This window comes from Hyalella azteca, unplaced genomic scaffold, assembly GCF_000764305.2.
Source record: "Hyalella azteca isolate HAZT.00-mixed unplaced genomic scaffold, Hazt_2.0.2 contig16721, whole genome shotgun sequence".
Taxonomy (NCBI): Eukaryota; Metazoa; Arthropoda; class Malacostraca; order Amphipoda; family Hyalellidae; genus Hyalella; species Hyalella azteca.
This window is the reverse complement of record NW_025946530.1, coordinates 30,149-49,700: the sequence shown is the minus strand read 5'-3', so window position 1 is coordinate 49,700 and position 19,552 is coordinate 30,149. Positions and strand designations below refer to the sequence as shown.

The following is a 19,552-nucleotide window of genomic DNA, read 5'->3' as shown; positions in this document are numbered from 1 at the left end:
ATGAACTATTGGAAAAAATCTCAGTCTTGGAGCGACAGAAAGCGGAAGCTTTTAATGATTATTATCAAGATAAAAAAGAACTTTTGTCTAAAATCTCAAAGATGAAGCAATAGTAAGCGGAAGACTAGTGTGTTATCTAAGAAACTAATAAAAAACTTGGTCAACAACTTGTACTGACGGAGTAAGCCAAGTCCAAATTTGAGCACCTACAGCAACAATATGATGCGCTGCGTAACATGCACAGTGACTGTATGGAGTAAATCATGTAGCTAGAATCGGAAAATAAAACTCTTTTGGAGTAAAGTGAACTGCATAAGGCAGATTCGCTTCGAATGATGCAATAGCTAGAAGCTCTTTAGCAATAATTAATGCTTTTCCTGCAGGATGATAGTGACGCGGCGAAAGCCAAACTAGTGGAACGCGTTAGCAGTCTTGATTTTCAGCTTGCTGTCCAGCATGAGGAGTATAGAAAATTACAGAAGGACTTTGAAGAACTAGAATCCGCAGCAGTAGAAAAAGATAAGCTGATAGAGCGTTTGAAGGATCAAATTTGGAGTCTTTAATCTGAGGTTAAGGCTGTTAAAAACGAATAATAATTTTTGAAGGAGTCAAGAAAACATCGTATTGTAGAATCGGATGAATAATATTCTAATGAAAACTACCATGAACTGCTTGAAAAGCTGAAGGCCTTGTAAGAAGATCATGCGCTTATGCTAAAAAATCAGGAGAAGCAAAAGGAGCTGATTGTGAACAACCGGGAAACGGATCGAAATACTCAACACGCCTTTGATTCTTTGGTCAGAGAAAACAAGCGCCTTACTCTCTGTAATGAGGATATTTAAGCCAAATTCGAAGATCTATTGTTTCAAAACAACACACTATTNTAATAATATAATCCACGCCTACGCTGGAGGAAGTTCAAACTTCAGAGGTGGAACTAAATGCAGTAAATTTGCAGTAAGTCAGAAAATACCAGAAAAATACCAGATTTAGGCATATATACCAGATCTAAAATATTCATACCAGACACCTTTTGAAAATACCAGATTTGTGAAATCTGGTATAGAAATATACCATCTGGCAATGCTGGTTCAGCATTACTTGAAATCATCTACAGACGATGTTGCCATTCCATTCAGATGAAAACCGTGTCTAAATCAGAACTGTGTCGGACGGCTCCACGGCCTGCGCCGAGTGCTGCGCAGCGCGGAATCGATGACCGTGATTTGCACAAACGCCTGCGCGAAAAAAATATAATTAGATTGATTTACGCGAGAAATTTCCCCGTTTATATGCATCTTCCTGAGTGTGGCATAACACGTGAGCTCACATGCTACTGAATTGAATAGGTACCTAGCTTCTTTCCTGCTACTGGTGATCTAGCGGGATGATCAATCGTATACTTGATTCGTATACGGCTGTATACAAATTACAAATTAACTAATCGTTCGTATACTTAATGCAAGAGAATGAATAATTATGTTGTTTCTGATCAAACGAACAAAAACTTTTTTTGTTACTGATCAAACAAACGAAAACTTCTGATCAAACGAACAAAATCTTCTGATCAAACGAATGAAAACTTCTGATCAAACGAACAACAACAAACTTTTTGAAGATAATTCTGAAATCGTAACGTCTATTGAATTCTAATACGGATCGTTAATTTTAACATCGTATTTCCATAAATCAAGTATTGCATTTCTTTTAATTGGAAAACATTCTTTTACATAAAAACAACGAATTTTTTCTTACAGCTCCTCACGAATGACGAATGAATGCTCCTCATATTTACAAATGACGATCTTACTCTTATAGCTAGAAATTTTAAATTGAACAATTTTGTCATTTCAAAGACTCCATTGATTACAGAACTTTAGTTTTTGGAAGTGTATTCAAGAAAAGTTTCTGAAATAGTAGAAACATTTCCATTATCATTCTGAAATAGAAGCGTAATTTCTGTCATATATATAAACAGGATTAATAAAATACCTACCTATCAAATCCATCCAATGTCATTCAATTTGTGATGTATGAATGACAGTTTTACTTTGATTCCTATGATGCTCATTTTTACTGGTTGAAGCTTTAGAATTAAATTAAATTAAAAAATTAATTACATTAAATTTTACTAAATCAAATTTTATTATTTAATACACTAGATGGTACATGCTATAGAATAAAATTCTATTGGAAAAATATTGAATTAAAAATCCGATTATATTTTTTAAATTAAAAATTAATTTTTATTAAATTAAATTGTATTATTAATGCACTGTAAGGTATGTGCTCTATGTTTTATATAATGAAATAGTTTCCCATGTTAAACAACAAAAATTTTCTAAAAGACACAAAACATTCAAAAATGCGGGATGGCAGACGAAATCATTCAGAATTTGAAGTAAATTTATCAAGATTAATTCAACATAATAGGACAAAAAATTCAAATCTGGAACGTATAAATAGGTTTTTATAATTTAACCCTTTACGCCCTGGCGTGACGAATTCGTCACACAGAAAAAAACATCAGTTTTCCAACAATTTCACGTTTTCTGTCATTTTTTTGAAAAATTCACACGAATAAAAAAAGTCTTACATTTATTTTTTACATATGTGTACCAAGTTTCAAAGTTATCTGTTGGTAAGTAACCAAAATAAAATTTCCAATTTCCAGTGGCAATGTCCAATTTCTTATAGAAATTCTATTTTGGTTAATTACTGACTGATTACTTTGAAACTTGGTACACATATGTAAAAGATAAATCTAAGACTTTTTTGTTCGTGAGAATTTTTCCAAAAAAGTGAGAGAAAACGTGAAATTCTTAGAAAACTGACAAAAAGGGGTGCTGTAGAAATCTATCACCTCCTATGATTTTTGAGCTACAACATTGAGACGCATATCATTCGATGCGTAAGGACCATATCTATCGATTGGTCCTTGCTGTTTTTCAAAATTCTAATTTTTGTGGCTGAGGTGGGCATTTTTTACACGGGATTGGATTTCAAACCACGCGCGATTTCGGAAGCAGAGCAGTTTCTAATGAGCTCTGTTCATCAATTTTCATTGCAGTGGAAGGTGGTGTAATGCGGTGGTAGGGTTGGTATTTCGATACGTTTTTTTATATTGACATGAGAATATATTACCTATACAGAATTCCACACTGCAACTTGGAAGTTGTAAGCCTGCACCTTTCACTCAACAATTAAAATTAGATTTATAAAAAGTATTAGTTAGTTGAAAATTTGTCTCCTAAGTTGGCTGCTATGAACTAAACTTCATTAAGTAATAATATCTACGGTACACTGCAAAGCAGAGTTTTCCACGGTGTTAGTTTCCATATCTCTGCATCACTCTGTCAGGCAAATCATGAAAGATAAAAATCAGGTCCCTACTCAGTGTATGCAGCTGACATTTTCAGGTAAACTGTTGCCTGAACATGTATGCATTGGGTACCAGCGTTTTCCAGTGCAGCTCTTTATAAATCGCGCATGGCAATGTTACAATTGCCAGGACTTTGGGCACAATGCTGTGCACTGCACTGGCAAGACTAAGTGTGTTATTTGCTCAGGTGCCCACAGATCCCAGGATTGCCCAAACAAACACAGGAAGCCCCAAATGTGCCAACTGCAACGGGAACCACACTGCAAGCTATGGAGGATGTCCAAAAATGAAAGAAGCCAAATCGGTAGAAAAAGTGAGGACAGAACAAAAACTTTCATACCAGGATGCTCTAAGGGTAGTCAGGGGCTCTCAAAGGGAACTACATAAACCACTGCCTGTTCCGGAGACAATGCCCAGGGCCCCCTATCCAATGAATGACTCAATAGCATTGAACCTTTCCCCAAGGAATGGAGCAGATGCTCAATTATCACAACCACTAAAGAGCAAGTGTGGGAACTTAGACTGACGTTATCGTGGCAACATGTCAGACGGTGGCTCAACCAACCCAGTCTCCTCAACTCAGCACAGCAGACATTACCCTTATCGCAACGGTTGTAATGGAGGTGATGCAGTCAGCACAAGTAACAAATAAACCCATCAATGTGAATCAGACATTGGTCTCTTCAATATCTAAGAAACTAATGAGCTCAACAGTCATCCCTGTTCAGACAAATGAAGAAATGTTAATGAGCAGAAAGACAATTTATGACTACAGTGATGGTAACTCAGCAATTGTTCCCTCTCCCATTTTGGGCAGAACCAATCACACCAAATCTTTACAAGCACAAAACACTAATGAACCCGTGGAACAAGCTGGCATATCTGGGAGAGCTCTAAAGGAGCCTATGCCTACCATTCCCAAGAAGGGCCAATCCGAACCCAATTTAAGTGGAAGAATTGGCCAGCCAAGAGGGACTCCATTAACAAAGCCAGCTGTGCTCTCCTCAAATCCTAAGATGAAAAAACTAAAAGGTCAGGACTCTTTGGTACAGCACTCTTGAAAATGGAACAACTTTGTATTCTTTTTTGCAACTGTTGCAGCCTGTACACAAAATTATCCCACTTCAAAGTTAGATTATGCAGCCAAGCCCCATGTGGTATGCCTTACAGAAACTTTGTTAAAACAGAATCGATAACCTACCTTCATAAACTACGTACTCTGCATATTTTCAACACCGACAAAATTTACCTGGTGGAGGGCCTCCTATTCTGGTACGAAATGATGTGAACTGTGCTCCTAACCCTCTTAATAGCTTTCCAGCTGGATCACCAGAAATTCAATCCATGAAAGTTTTCTGTAACTGCAAGACAATAAGTATAACAAATGTATACAATCCAAACTCCCCTATTCAAGTGGCTGAGTAGTACTCACATTATTTTAACCAGCTATCCAGCCCACAAGTGATTGTGGGCAACTTTAATGCACACCATACAATGTGGGAAGGTCAAGGTAACTGCAATATTGCTGGCCTCAATTTAGTAGAAAGCCTGGAAGATTTCCTTGACTTGAGTCTCCTAACACCAGTGTCTCCCCCCACCTATTTTAATGCCCAAACAGGATCTTTTTCCACATTAAATCTATGTTATAGTGAATTCGCTTGACCCAATTAAAATGGTGTAAAATTATGAGCCATCCTGTAAGCTTTTAGATACAGAAGAAATGCTTTATGGCTGTTGATATGAAGCTTGCAGTGGACTAGGTCATTGTAAATGCACAATGGCATGTCCATGGATACAGTAATATAACATCAATAATATGATAATGTATGGACTTTGATATCATATCAATAATGGAAAAAAGTAAAAAACCACAGAAAATGTCATTTATTGTACATCTTCATCATCTACAAAGGAAGAGGATGACTTCTGAGTACTGTTAGTTATGGATGAGTATGCTTTGTATGTTTCAAACGTTTAAAATTGTGTTTTATTTCAAGTGTCCTGGATTACCCTGGTTCCAGGGGTAATTCGGGATGCTTTTATTTTATATCTGGCACCTTACAAATAGCATAAAGAATTATTTTCAGAGATGCCATGTGATGGCCCTTGCAAAGACCTTTAAAATGAGCCTAAACTCATTAGTAAAATGTTTCATTGTAAGAAATTACAGCAATCCCTTGATTAGCACGGTTTTGAATACCGCGGTTTTGAATACCGCGGTTTTGATTAACACGGAAAAAAAATTTGCGACCTACCCTTAATCTACGCGGTGCCAGTTTTGATTAGCGCGACTTTTTTTCACAACGCATCATTTTCCCGCCTCTAGCAAGAGGTGTTACGTTTGTAACAAAAGTGTTAGGTGCTTTTTGCTTATTAGATCTTATGTTGTTACGTTTGTTACGACTTTTGGAAAAATTTGCCAAATGTTGTTACTTTCTGAATTTCAGCCAATAATTCTTTAAATAAGGTCCCGTTCCGTAGACACTCGTGCTGACTACAGAGTCGGTTTAACTGCGCCTAGTCTCGTTCATAACTCGAATGGTCGAGTTCGGCAACGTTCGCCGGTAAGTGCGTCATGCCGGTGCTCTAGTTACTCGTTAGCCTTCAACTGGTCACGATCGCTGTCATATCTACTGCTCACTTTTATCAAACTACATAATTTTCCTTGATAAATTACCGTCATAATTATCGACAAAAAGGGAACGAAGAAATCTACTGTGCAATTGAAATTGGATTCGTTTTTCAGTAAAAAATAAATGTTAATTCATTCGCATTTCTTTTATTTATTTCCCCTATTATTTAGAAAAAAATATGTATGATGAATTTTAGTGGAAAAAAAATTATTATGTAACTTTGCTATTTTTGAGGATTCATTATAATTATTCCCATATATTCTTAAGTTTGATTAGCGTGGTTTTGCTTAACACGGTAAAACTTGGGGATTTATTAACCGCGTTAATCAAGGGATTGCTGTATAAGCAAAAAATGCTCAAAACTGTCCTTTATTATTTTTTGTATCCTGTTTGACAGAAGTAATCTATTTTACAATTGAATCCTTTATTTTCAAATTATTTCATAGATCGCAATTTTGGGACGTTTTATTTTACTTGTACGTGGGTACATTATACTGTATTGCTTTGCTGCCTCCAAGAAAATGGTGACTCGCTACTTTAACAATTGACACTTGTAAAGTTATGCTCCCTTTTTGATATGAAAGCTCAAAAAATATTTAATTTTAAATTGTTTATTTCAAGTTACCTTTACATCTCATATATTAGGTGACTAATTTTTTTGATCAAAAATTAAATTATTTAAATTCCTAGCTTTGGTTGGTTGAAAGTCCTGTTGCCTGTCACTACCTCCTCACCCAAATGGTGGGGAAATGAAACGGGGCACCTTTTGCTTGTTTGTCAAGACCAAAAAGTACTGCCAATCCTAGAATTGCACTGTGGAACTGATTTGAACAAAAATTTGAATTCCTTACTACATATCACCCTATGGTGATGTTTACCTGGTGGAGCCAAAGTGAAATGTACCAATTTGCACCTGAATTATCTGCAATAAAGTTCAAATTAGTCATAACAATGTTTATTCATATGTTCAACAGAGTAGGTATTGAACATATTGCCAGATAACTCAAAAATGGAGGTATAAAAAAAATTTTACTGAGCAATACATCACCATTAGGTCCTGATAAATATGTTTACAGAGTTACAATGAGCTCTGTAGCCTCTGTTTATACTTTGAGAGATATTTCTTGATCTCTGCAAATTTGAAAGCGGCCTCAAAATCAGCCTCAGAAATTCCAGTCTGTTCTGTGTATGTTCTTTGTGTTCTCTGCTTAGTGGTATATCTTGAAATGATGGCAAAATTTGAAAAAATTGCCATTAGCTGAACATCACTATTGGGTGGTTAGGAATGTATATTCAAAGTTTTGTTTACATCTGTTTGTAGTTTAGAAGAAATTTCTTGGTCACTGCAAATTTTGGCCATATTGCCTCCTGTTTTGCTGCATAACTCATGAATGAAGATCAAATGGAAGAAATTTTCACAAGCTAAACATTGCTGTTAAGTTCTAATGAATATGTGTACAAAGTTTCATTGAGCTGTGTTAGGTACTTATTTTGGGAGATCCTTGGTCATTAAATATGGAGTCCGGCCATAAAATTGTCTGACACATGAAACTTGTGGCTCCTAATATGGAAGGAAAGCTCTAGTTGAAGCTTAAAAGGTAGATATATTTTATGCCAATTCTATCTTAGAGCCAAGAGCTGCTTCCTGCATTACTTAGCTGTTGCCTTATATATATCATGTCCTTTAGCAGCTCTCTCAAGTTGCCAGCTCATTAAATCTAAAAGTATCCTAAATAACTAATGAAAAGATTGCCATATAGAGTTGTGGTAATGGGCTGCTGCTATATATACTGATACTGACAATACCAATTATGAGGAGCAATCAATGATAGAAATTTTAATAACCAAAGAAAAGAGAAAACTTGATCATATATGTATGTATATATACCTATTCTACCATTTGCATTTATGTCTTTGTGAAGCATAAGCTTAATCATTTCATCCAGATGGAATTTTTATTTTGTTTTAAATTACCATTGTAAACAATCTGGGAAGTACCAAAAATTAGTTTGGTATTGTCACATCTGTAAACTTCCTTATCATTCAAATTCAATATTTTCCAAAAGCCTACCTATTTCTCAACCATACAGCATGGGTCTTGAGCCTCATCACTAGCTCCAACTTATTGGGCCAGGGCTTTTGCAATGGGAAAATGTTAAGTTGTCCATGATGAAGGCAATGTAGGCTCCTTTGCAGTTGGCTAATGCCCTAGTTTTGAGCTATAGTAAGAATCAAGCTCAGAAGAGAAGAATAACTTGGGAAATTTTTAATTCTATGGTAGGCTGATATATTCATGTTAAGCAATTTTCACGAAAGAAATAATCTCAGCTCGTCCATGGCATTTAAAATTACTCAAATTGAAATTGCTAAGTGGGTCTTTTGAAATTTGTTAAGGCTGTGGTTCTTGATATTTTTGAACTTGTGGCACACTTTTAAATGATACAATCAATAAGCATGTTATCCTTATTTAGCTCTTGCATTCTTTTCATAAAAATCCATATTTTCCTGTCATTCCCTAATTACACATTCTCCTTTGATCTTTGTGGCTGATTCAGCCCCAGTTCGGAAACCAATCAATCTCTTTTAATTCAGGTAAATCTTGAAACAGCATGGGTGAATGTCCACCACTTCAGCTTACCAATGTATTTGTATTTCCCTTCATAATTTAATGCAAATAAAATAAGTTAAATAACCTGGTCCACCTAAATTACTTTTGTGTTTCAGGATTACCTACCAGTAGTTAAGATCACAGAGTCAATGTTATTTATATTGGCAAAGCCCTGACTATCAATTTGCTATGGCCAGCATAGTAGTTTTAAATAATGTTAAGAAAGTCAGCTTGCAGATATTGGCTGCGGAGGCATACATTTTTAGTGTTGCTGACCATGGGGCCATTCACTGCCTCTTTAGTCTACTGAGGATGGTCAGGTGAGTTAACAGAGCCAGTGTCAGTCTTTTTGAAATCATTTGAGTGCAGGGAATTGAATAATGATGCTGTTGTGACAATGGTTTTTATTGAGATTTATCGGTGTAAGTAAAGTCTTTGTATGGCTTGGGATAGACTTTATACTTTTATACTAAGTTTAATCACACTACAATAAAAAATACAATAGTGATTCCTTGCTAGGGGGTGGTTTTGATTGAACATGCTTGTATGCCCAAGTATATAAACCTCTTTTTTTCTACTGCTCTTTAGCAACTTCTATATACGCATGCTTATTACAGGTGATTTCTAAAGTTATCTATTTTAAAGCTGCATAATGCATTCAAAAATTCTATGAAAGTTGATAAATGGCCAATTTTTTGAGATATGTAAATCAGTTGCTGTTAACTGGCCATAAAGTTACTTTTGCATTAAAGCCACCATAGCTTATTAATAATGTTTCTGTTTCATTGAAAATTATTAGCATTTTTTTTCTGCAGATATGACACTCCAAAAGGGGAACTGAGAAGAATTTTCCATCAAATGGTCTCAAGCACGAATGGAAGACTTGAACGGAGTATAACAAAACCTTTGGTAAATGCTGCCCCTAATCATAGTTTCTCCCATTTGATGTAGGTACCTATGCAAATTTTCGTTTTTTTTAAATACATATATATACGCATTATTTCTGACTCTTTTTGAATGCTTAAATGAAGAAATATCTCCTGGAACCCATTTGGATCTCCTGCTTCTTATAAAACAGTTTTTACAGTTTAGACAACTTTCTCTTTGTTTTCTGACAACATAAAGGTTCTCTTCTCACTTTTTGAAAGGAATATTTACACAGTATTATTGTTGCAGATGAAAAATATGTGTCTAGCTTAAGTAGACAACCCTTCTTAAGTAAATTTTGTTCATTTTGTCATCACTTGATAAAGGAAATTTTGAGTGTAATTAATCTTTCTTTATTACAATAGCATTATTCTTAGCTTTAGAATATTCATAAACACAATTTACCAATTCAAAAACAAAAGAAAATGAATTTATTCATTTCAAATGTACCTATATATTAGTGTATAATACATGTATGCATTATAAGGTTCTAATTTGCTAACATAATAAAGATGTAATAGATGTATGTGACAGATGAAGCAATATTTTAACTGGAGAGATGATGTAATTTGTAATTCCTGTGACAACACCAACATTTTGGCGGAGTTGTTGCAGGCACATAAAACAAATTGTAAAATTTGAAATAATCACATTGCTTGCAATTGGTACCAATAATGACATCCACAGTAAGAAAACATTTGATATTACCGATATAGTTGGGATTCCCACACGTTTAATCATGTGGCTGAAATTAAAGGCGTGGTGACCTCAGGCCAGAGGTCATGTTTATGTACATAAATATTAAAAAGTGCTGTCAGCACAACCCTCAACATGCCATGTCACATTCTCCTAAATGTTGATTGAATTATTTTTATTTTTTTTTTCACTCCTGGTCCAGACAATTTTTGGCATCCTCCTTCTCTTGCTAAGCCTTTGAATTCTCTCCAATTATTTTTTTTCACCGCCAGTCCCTGCCACTGTTGCTGCCTTTGACTCCTCACTTATTCACTCAAACCCCCTACCATCATTTAGAATCATCTTCCTCATATCTCGCCATTCTTTTTACAACACTTCTCTTTAACTTCACTTCTTGTCTGTTTGTTTCTTTGTCTGTCTGCTACAAATCTTGTAATCGAATTTTAATACACTTCTACTTATCCTGTCAATCTGAAATTTTGCACACTTGTGTAAAGTCAGAGGCAATGCATGAATCAATTAACAGAATAAATAATTTTGGAAAAAAATGTATATATTAAAAAAAATTACCTGTATATTAAAATAATTGAAAAATTCATTTTTTTTAATATTCGAAAATTAAATGAGAAATAAAATTCATTGTACATCTGCAAGATTGGAGACACTGAATTCTTTGGAAGTGTTGTCTTTAAAAAGTAATTTTTAAACGTATATTTTCATGCCTCATATTCCACCATCTGGTGTTCCATACTCATTCTCTCTCCTGACATTCTCCCAGTTTCCACCTCGGCTACAGTCATGCATACTTTTTTATTTTGGCTTTGCTTTTGCCAGCATTGGCCCAGCAATGGTATATAGCACTGACAGTAATACCTACTCATCATTAATGGTAGACATATAAGCCGGTTTAATAACAATATTGCAGCCTTAATGCGGCACGATATTATTACAGGAATTGTTTTCATATATACATAGGAACTACATTTACATGGCGAATGAATAGAATTTTGTATTCCTATTATCTCTGTTCCGATTTAATTGTCCAAATTATATTACCTATAATATGCCATGGTATCCACTTTAATCAACAAATACATGAAATCAAAACAAATCATGAAAATAAAATTTTTAAAAAACTTTCTTACCACTACGTACCCATAAGCAATTTTGATTATTTTCCACCCTAACTGAACTTCAAATTTTGTTCCTCAGGCGCGTCTGGTGGCAGTAGTGAACGAGGTGATGAACACCGCCCCAAAATCTGTAGCGATTTTACTCCGTCGCCATGTATCGGGGCGAGCTGAGATGATAGAATCAAGAGAAGCAGATGTCATTCTACAACTTATATTTAGCAACACCTTCGTTTTTCAAGAACACCACATAGAACTAATCATGCTTCTTAGCGCTCTGAAGATTAAATTCCCGCGTGTAACGACTCTATTATCTTACCAATACTCGCTGTGTTATGAGGTTCTTGATGTGTGTCTGCCAATGATGCCTAATTTGACCGAAATAAGGGCGTTGGTTGATGATAAACTCTCCTCTCTCCGAGTCATACGTGATCAAGCTAAGAATCTAGAAAGACTTTTCCTGCCTGCGCTGTGCATCTGTACTATGAAGAATGATGACATGAGTCGCCTATTTTTCAAAGGCACAGCTCTGAAATTGGTAACTGAACGCTTCTCTCTGGGTGAAAACTTACCTCTTTCCTTCCCGAAGCTCAAGCACCTGGCACTACCTTTCAAGTTCCCCGAAAGCCTACCGCTTTTTAAAATGTTGCTTCATTATTATAAGGACTGTAATTTTGAGTGGCATTATATGCAAAATAGTGACGTGTCAGTGAGTCTCTTTGACTCAGCACTCTGCCCAACGATTGAGCTTAACCATGGCCACGGTTTGAAGCATTGCGAGTTACGATACGAAGACCTCAGATTCCCGTACATTGATGACGTCCTTACGAAGTGGACAAATCTACAAAGTCTCCTGCTGGTGATAAGTGGCTCAAGCGCCACAATCGATCACGAACATGCCAGGTCCAAGTTAACATCGATCCTGAAAAATTGCAGTAAATTGAAGCTCTTGCAGGTCTGTGTTTTGAGCAGCAATGTTGATAAGTGCTTTGAAAATGTTGTATCTGTCTTCAGGCAAGGTGGCGTGAAGATCAAAGAATTATGCCTAATTGATTCTGGATCTGGTGTATCGCACGAGCGAGCAATAATGTTCCTCAATTGCTTTCCGAACATCACTAATCTCACTCTTCATCTCTGTCATCGGCCCTCATACAAGTCAACCTTGAAATTGAAGGGTTTCTCTAAGCTGGTCAAGTTTAAACTAGTCATTGCTGATCCTCCCATAACTCCGGACTACATGTTTCGCTTTTTTCTATTTATCATTAAAATACTCGAGCTGTGTCCAAACCTACAAGACTTGACTCTTCCGATGGAGCACATTGTTTTGAACCTCCTTAAGAGTATACAGTCTAGTTTCAACTTGCGCACTCTAAACTGTCACGTCTGTTGCAACCTTGTAGACATGAACTTCGTCGTGGTTCTCACGCAATTCATCATTGATTCGTCAATAGAAGAGCTTTCATTCAAGCGTCTCACCAACGTTGCACGACTGCCTCCTGATCTTGCCGGGATGGCTGTTGTTGATCGTGAGTTCATCAATTCAGATCAGATGGCCCGATACGTGTCTACGGGTTCAGGGGTGGCGCTGCGATACCACGACCGAGCCTGTAGGGTTCAGCCGTGGTGAGGTTCCTTCCCGCCAGAGAGCGTCGCCGCGAGGCTTGGTTGCGAAGTTTGATGCTACTTCAGTGGACAATGAACAGTAATCTCATCATGAAAAATTGCGATAATTATGCTTCTGACTGAAGTGTATTATAAACGCTGTACTTGAAGTTTAAATTTTAATATGATATCTTCGCTGTAAAGTAATTAATACTTATCAATTTTATTTGAAATTGACAGAATTTCGGATGCTATTCAGCTTTGAATACTTGCTGAGCCTCCGTAATTTATTTAGCTATTTTTTATGCATTTTATTTTTTTTGCATTGTGAGTAATACCTCTACAAATTTCGTGCGTCTTTTAACGGCATAAAACTGCTGCATTGAATATCAGAGGAGAAATATGACAACTTCTGATGTTGAATTGCCCCATCTCGTTATAAGTTTAGAATAAACTTAATTGTCAAGTTAAATAAAGTGTATGTAATTCATAAAGTTGAGGTATTTGAATTACTTGCATAAACCTAATGTATTTTAGATACGAGTCGGAAATTGTTGCTTAAAATCGAACCTGTAAATGAAATTCAGTTTCTGAAAAATCCAATCCCTCTTGTTTGACGGTTCTGGTGAAATCTTATCATTGATGATTACAGCTCATGCTCCATCAGCTAGACTCTGTCATTGTTGATTAAACCTTGCGGCATCGCATAGCGATGCTGGTGCAAGCTTGTGGCATCTCATGGCGATGCTGGTGCAAGCTTGTGGCATCGCATGGCGATGCTGGTGCAAGCTTGTGGCATCGCATTCATGCATATACAATATTGTACCATGCAGTTTTTCCATAAATGTACATGATACAATCACCTGACGGATGTTCCTCCTCAGTGACAGACAATAAATGCAGTGGAGAGCCTGATGTTCCCTCTCAGTGACAAACCATGAATTACACAAAAAAAGTTTATTGTAAAGTTAAAAGAGAAACCGAATACATCAGACATGACCTAGATTCATGAGAACAGCTTATAAAAATTCGCAGCATCATAACTCACCATTGTTTTCGTCCATGATTAGGTAAAGATGGCAAACCGGAGCATAACTGTCACACCTCCGACCCTTGCAACGTATAACCATCCACTGAGCGCGAAATCACTTCCATTGACGGTTGCTGCAGTGTACGACAACTTTAACATGTCCTCTACAGGGAACAACCGTCGTCAGGTCGCTACAGTCAATAACTGGCGCATAACTTCAATGTAAAAGTTATGTTCCCGGACAGTGACACGGGGCGGTAGAGGGTTAACTCTTAGACTAGTCGACCAATCCGTCGTGGGAATGACGGGTTTGTTTACGTTTCTCGATCTACGTGAAGTAACAAGTAAGCTAAACTGAAAGACGGAACTCCTAGTGGGTCAACCTTGTCTAGTTCAACCATGTTACAAATGATGGAGTGGCCATCGACTGATCCATGATATGTTGCGGCGGAGCGAATGCCGCAAACTTTACGAATGTGACGGAATGTCACCATCGCGTTTGGCTATTAGGATAAGCATAGGTTAGAATAAATTTCAAATCGTTTTATTCTCCGCGGCACTTGATGGATCGCTTCACCGTCTTTAGAGTGTAGTGATCTGTGATGATAGGTAGTGTGATAGGATTCGCGGTAGGAGCTACGGCAGACGTGAGACGACCATGGTTGAACTACGGTAGTTCAACTATGGCTGACGAGTGACGACGGCGTAGTCGTAGAGCATAATTTACATTTTACTTTGCTCGGTGCCGGTGGCCGGTGCGGTTGTGCCTGACTGACTCGATGCATAATGACAAAAAAAGAGTTTTAGAATTAGTTCACTTTTAATTTCCTCCCCTTCTCGATGTTTTAATCAATTTCTTTGTAGCCTAATATTAATGCTGGCAGGCCGGCTGCTGGTGCCTACTGCCTGGTATGAGGTATCCTATCAAAGATAGGTATTGGGAATTGGGTACTAATACCCGACTACCGTACTACTGTACTAGCCTAGTCTACTAAGTACTAGCCTACCTTTCGGTACTGTACTTATATCTGACTCAAAAATAAACTTGAGGAAGGGCACCAAATGACATTTTTCTTTGCCAGGCAGCCAGTGCCATGCGCTGACTGCATTTTACTAATATATATTAGCCTTTATTGCCTATTGGGTATATTCATTGTATATTTATTATGTAGCCTAGCTATGCAACTTATTTACTGTAGTCCTATAGATATATTATAATAAGATGGGTGTACCTAATGTGTGAGGAGGCAGAGGAACAGATGTTCATGTCTCAACTCAAGACTCGAGGATGCTGTTGCAGCAATTTGTCTCCACTCTCCAGAACCAGAACTCCAGAAGCGGCGTAAAGGAAGGACTAAGGAGGCAGTGGCCAGTGTGTCACATGTCCAAATCCAATACTCCAATTGAGTGAGTGATTCAGACTGGGATGCCTGCTATTCTGCTTTGCATGCTTCCATGCCTGATGTGATGAGTGATGATGGCATGATGCCATGACGGCATGACCCACGTCCACATCAATGTTGCTGTGTTGCAGATGCAGAGATATCTTGTAATAAACCATGGCATTTACAGGCTGATACAAATATCATACCTATATGATATTGTTCATAATTGTTGATATAGGGTAAAGTCCATAGTGGCAAACCAGTGATTTTTTAGAATCAGTTCATTTTAAATTTCCTCATTTACTCAAGGTTTTAACAGATTTCTAGTGTATGATAATTCTGGTATCCAAGATACTTAACTGGTCTACAGTCTACTTATAGGACTCAAAAATGAACTTGAGGAAGAGTCTAAAAAACTCTCTGCTTTGTGCTTTGCCACTATGAATTGTCCAGTAAAGTATAACCTTATGACCTTACCTTATGACCTATACCTATAAACACACCATATTCTGGGACGACTGATGTAACCCAGCATTGCCCAATACCAGCATAATTTTCATACTTCACCCCATGCGCAAGCATGCTGCAGAGCAAATTAGCCAACATGATTACTTGCTGAAAGCCACAGGGACTAAATNGTAAGTTATTCAAGGGTGGGCACAACATGGTTCAAGTAAGCAAAAAATGAAAATTGTGCAATAAAAGGGACAAAATTGACATGAGAACCAGTGAAAACCATCCATCATTTAATAAAACAGGCATGAATAACTGGAAAACATTTGTTAAGAGCTCAGCAAAGACAAATATAAGCGTGGTGACATTTTAATGGGCTGGAATGCACTGTACTCACCAAAATGGAGCATCAGGATGGGATTAACCAAGCAGAGGTGTAGATCAATCATGCATTAAGGCAGCTTAAACAGGCTTTTTGAAGGTCAGAAAAGAATCAGGTGCAACCAGTGAATTTTCAATTCAGCAATCAGGGGTGCAGATTAATCAAAAGTGCATATCATATGGACTTGCAAGAATTTCATCTCATTAACTTTTACTCTGCTTAAATATTACACCAAGGGAAACAAGATACAAGATTAATAACATGCACATGACACTCGAAAGGTAATGAAATAAAACGTGAAATACATTAAGGTACAATTTTGAATGAATGATTCTACTATATAATATAGCTAATGTTCTGCGGCCCTCTTCAATGACTTTACGTCACTCTCAAAACACCACACTATGCGCCAGCAATGATGAAATGTCACTAACTGTTGCCATATTTATTTAAAAGCCTTTAGAATTCAAATCTACAAAACTGCTGAATCCTGAATTTCTGATACTGTGTGTGATTAAATGCAGCATATTGTGAGACTAATTCCTATTTCCAACAGCCTCAGGCGACTGCGCTTCAAAATTGTAATTTGTAATTCAGACACCTTGTGTGAGCTAAACAACACCTTGTGTGAGCTAAATGACAGTAAAGGACACCCTGTGTCAAAATTAGTTTTGATGTGTTTAAAACATTCTCTTAAATTAATCACCTATTCATTTATTTACCACTTAAAATCAGCAAATAAAAGTATACTTAAAGGATTCCTAAAATATTCACAGACTTATTTAAAAGTCCCAAACCATAATATTCTTTCTACACAAACAGTTTGTCACTATTTAGTAAAGCAAGGTAAACTATCAACTTTCATACGTTTTGATGTTCTCACTAGTTGACTTGGACTTTTGCTCTGCGGTTCTTAACATTTTCCCATTAGACCTCGTGTTTTACGGAAATCTGGTGCACAATTGTATGACGTCACTATTTCAACCATCTACGAATGCATGGTACTAAGACCAAGCTTAATATAAAGGAAAAAGTTAAGGTGTGGCAGAATTACCCACAGTGTTGGAATATGGTGCGTTTACCCTAGCCAATTATTGCCAGTTGCTGATGTCACAGTACCTACTCAGTATACAGTTGTCACTGCCAAGCAACTCAAAGACTCAAACTACATTATAAGGGGAGGCGTTCGGCCCCCGTAAGTTTAATGTTTATATTAAAGAGGTAGATGGTACAGCAGTGGACAAGACTGGCATGTAAGGCTACTGAAACCACTTGGGCACAGCTTAGAGAAATATATTATGATACACTGAAACCAGCATACAACCAACAAAGTGTGCAGACACCGCCAGTTGGTGCAGAGTGAAATGGGGTTGGTAGTGTTATGATGGTATGGAAGCAGCAAGGCACCCTAGCAGTTGGAGCTTGCACTATAAAAACACAGCCAAAATCTTGCGAAATCACCAGGCCCTCAGTCCTTGTTGCAACTAGCAAATCACAAGTCCTAATCACTAAAACAAAAGAACTAGTTAACCAAGGCCACCCACACGGGCTGACATCACACAAGATACAAATGGCAAACGCATGGTCAGGCAATAAAATCAATCCCTAATTACCATCTAAAATTGATTGTTTTTTTACTAGAACATCACAATAAAAACATAGTTGCACTGGCACAATAATTCCGGACAATGTGAAAATTAGTTCAGCAAGTCTATTCTCTGTGTGCTCTACTAAGGTTGAGGCAGGTTACCCAAAGAAATCACTGTTATCTCAGTGCTTGTCAACAGCCCGCCACAAGAAGCAATCCAATTTCACTTGCTGCACTGGAGTCGTGGTGAAGGATGCCCTTGGATTCAGTTTAATTCCCAGGTTTTTCTAGACTCAACTCTTGATGTGTCAACTCAGCCATTCATCCAACTCTGGTTGATAAAGGAGAACCTGGCTTGTCCAGACTCCAGGGTGTTGTGTAATGCAATAAAATGGTTCTGGCAGATCAGCAAGCCAGTGATGGTCCTAGAACTACCAGTAGCATTAAGTGCCTGGAAAAACTGACATATCACTCTCCCTCCCTATTCCCCACCCAGGATGCAGAGGGTGCAAGTAGCATTGCCAAGATATGGATTTTTAGCCCAAAGCATCACCAACCATTTTCAAGATCTGTCGCTGGGTAATTTTTAATAAGAAAGTGCTGCAAGCAACTTTGATAGTATATCCCTTTCAGTCCACGCACTGCAACACTTACAGGCCTCGAAACTGATTTCTGGACAAGCTTCACTGCATCCTGATCCATGCGTACTGGAAACCTTGCTGTGTGCACTTGAGGTCTTTCAGATTAGCAGTAATTTCGAAGGAATTTCTGAATGCAATAATTTCAATCCAAATGTGTCGGCAAGATTTTCAGAAGGCGTAAATCTTGCAGCTGATGCGTTGCCAAATATATTTTGACATTCACCCACTTTCTGCACCCTGGTTTGCCACTTCCAGGATGGGCAATTGCTACAAATCAACTGAGTATATTAGCCTTTGAACTTGCTTGCTTTGTCCCATCAGTGCCATGAGCCAGCAGCCACTGCTCAAGCCAGTATAGTCTTCATGGAGACCACACCCCATCATGCAGTTCTTTCTCCACACTAGCCACAACTTGCTGCAAGAACAAAACTTTCTGGACCTACCCTTATGTTATTGGGCAGCTAGGTGGGGAGGCAGGATAAGTGTGAAAGACAGCATAGGCACATGCTGGCATGTAGCCTCTATGAGGATTATCCTGGCTAGAACAGTGGCTGCAGGCACATGGCATTTTATTACAACACTTCTCTTTAACTTCAGTTCTTGTTTGTCTGTCTGTCTGCTACAAATCTTATAATCAAAGTTTAACACACTTCTACTTATCCTATCTATCTGAAATTTTGCACACTTGCGTAAAGTTGGAGACAATGCAAGAATCAAATGACAAAATAATTGATTTTAAAAATTAAAAAAATGTTTCAATATTAAAAAAATTGAACAAATAATTTTGTCAGCTACAAATCTTTTAACTGATATTTAACACACTTTTACCTGTCTAATTGACCTGAAATTTTGCACACTTCTGTGAAGTTGGAGGCAATGCATGAATCAAAAGACAGAATAAATAATTTTGAAAAAAAAATTATATAATAAAATAAATTGAAAAATTAATTCTTTTAATATTCGAAAATTCATTGTACATCTGTAACATTGGAAACACTGGATTCTTTAGAAGTGTTGTAATTAAAAAGTAATTTTTAAATGTATATTATTTTGCTTCAAGCTGTCTCAAAACTGGTCTGGCATGCAGTGTTTATG

General features: G+C 37.2%; 1 protein-coding gene across 1 annotated transcript; it reads left to right on the top strand.

The window, feature by feature from the left end:
* Positions 1–8,736: 8,736 nt before the first annotated feature.
* Positions 8,737–13,237, top strand: LOC108666003. Its single transcript, XM_018152808.2, has 3 exons — positions 8,737–8,943; positions 9,439–9,532; positions 11,459–13,237. Exons 1-3 carry the CDS (start codon positions 8,813–8,815, stop codon positions 13,001–13,003), a joined length of 1,770 nt encoding a protein of 589 aa, XP_018008297.1. The 5' UTR covers positions 8,737–8,812; the 3' UTR covers positions 13,004–13,237.
* Positions 13,238–19,552: the final 6,315 nt, after the last annotated feature.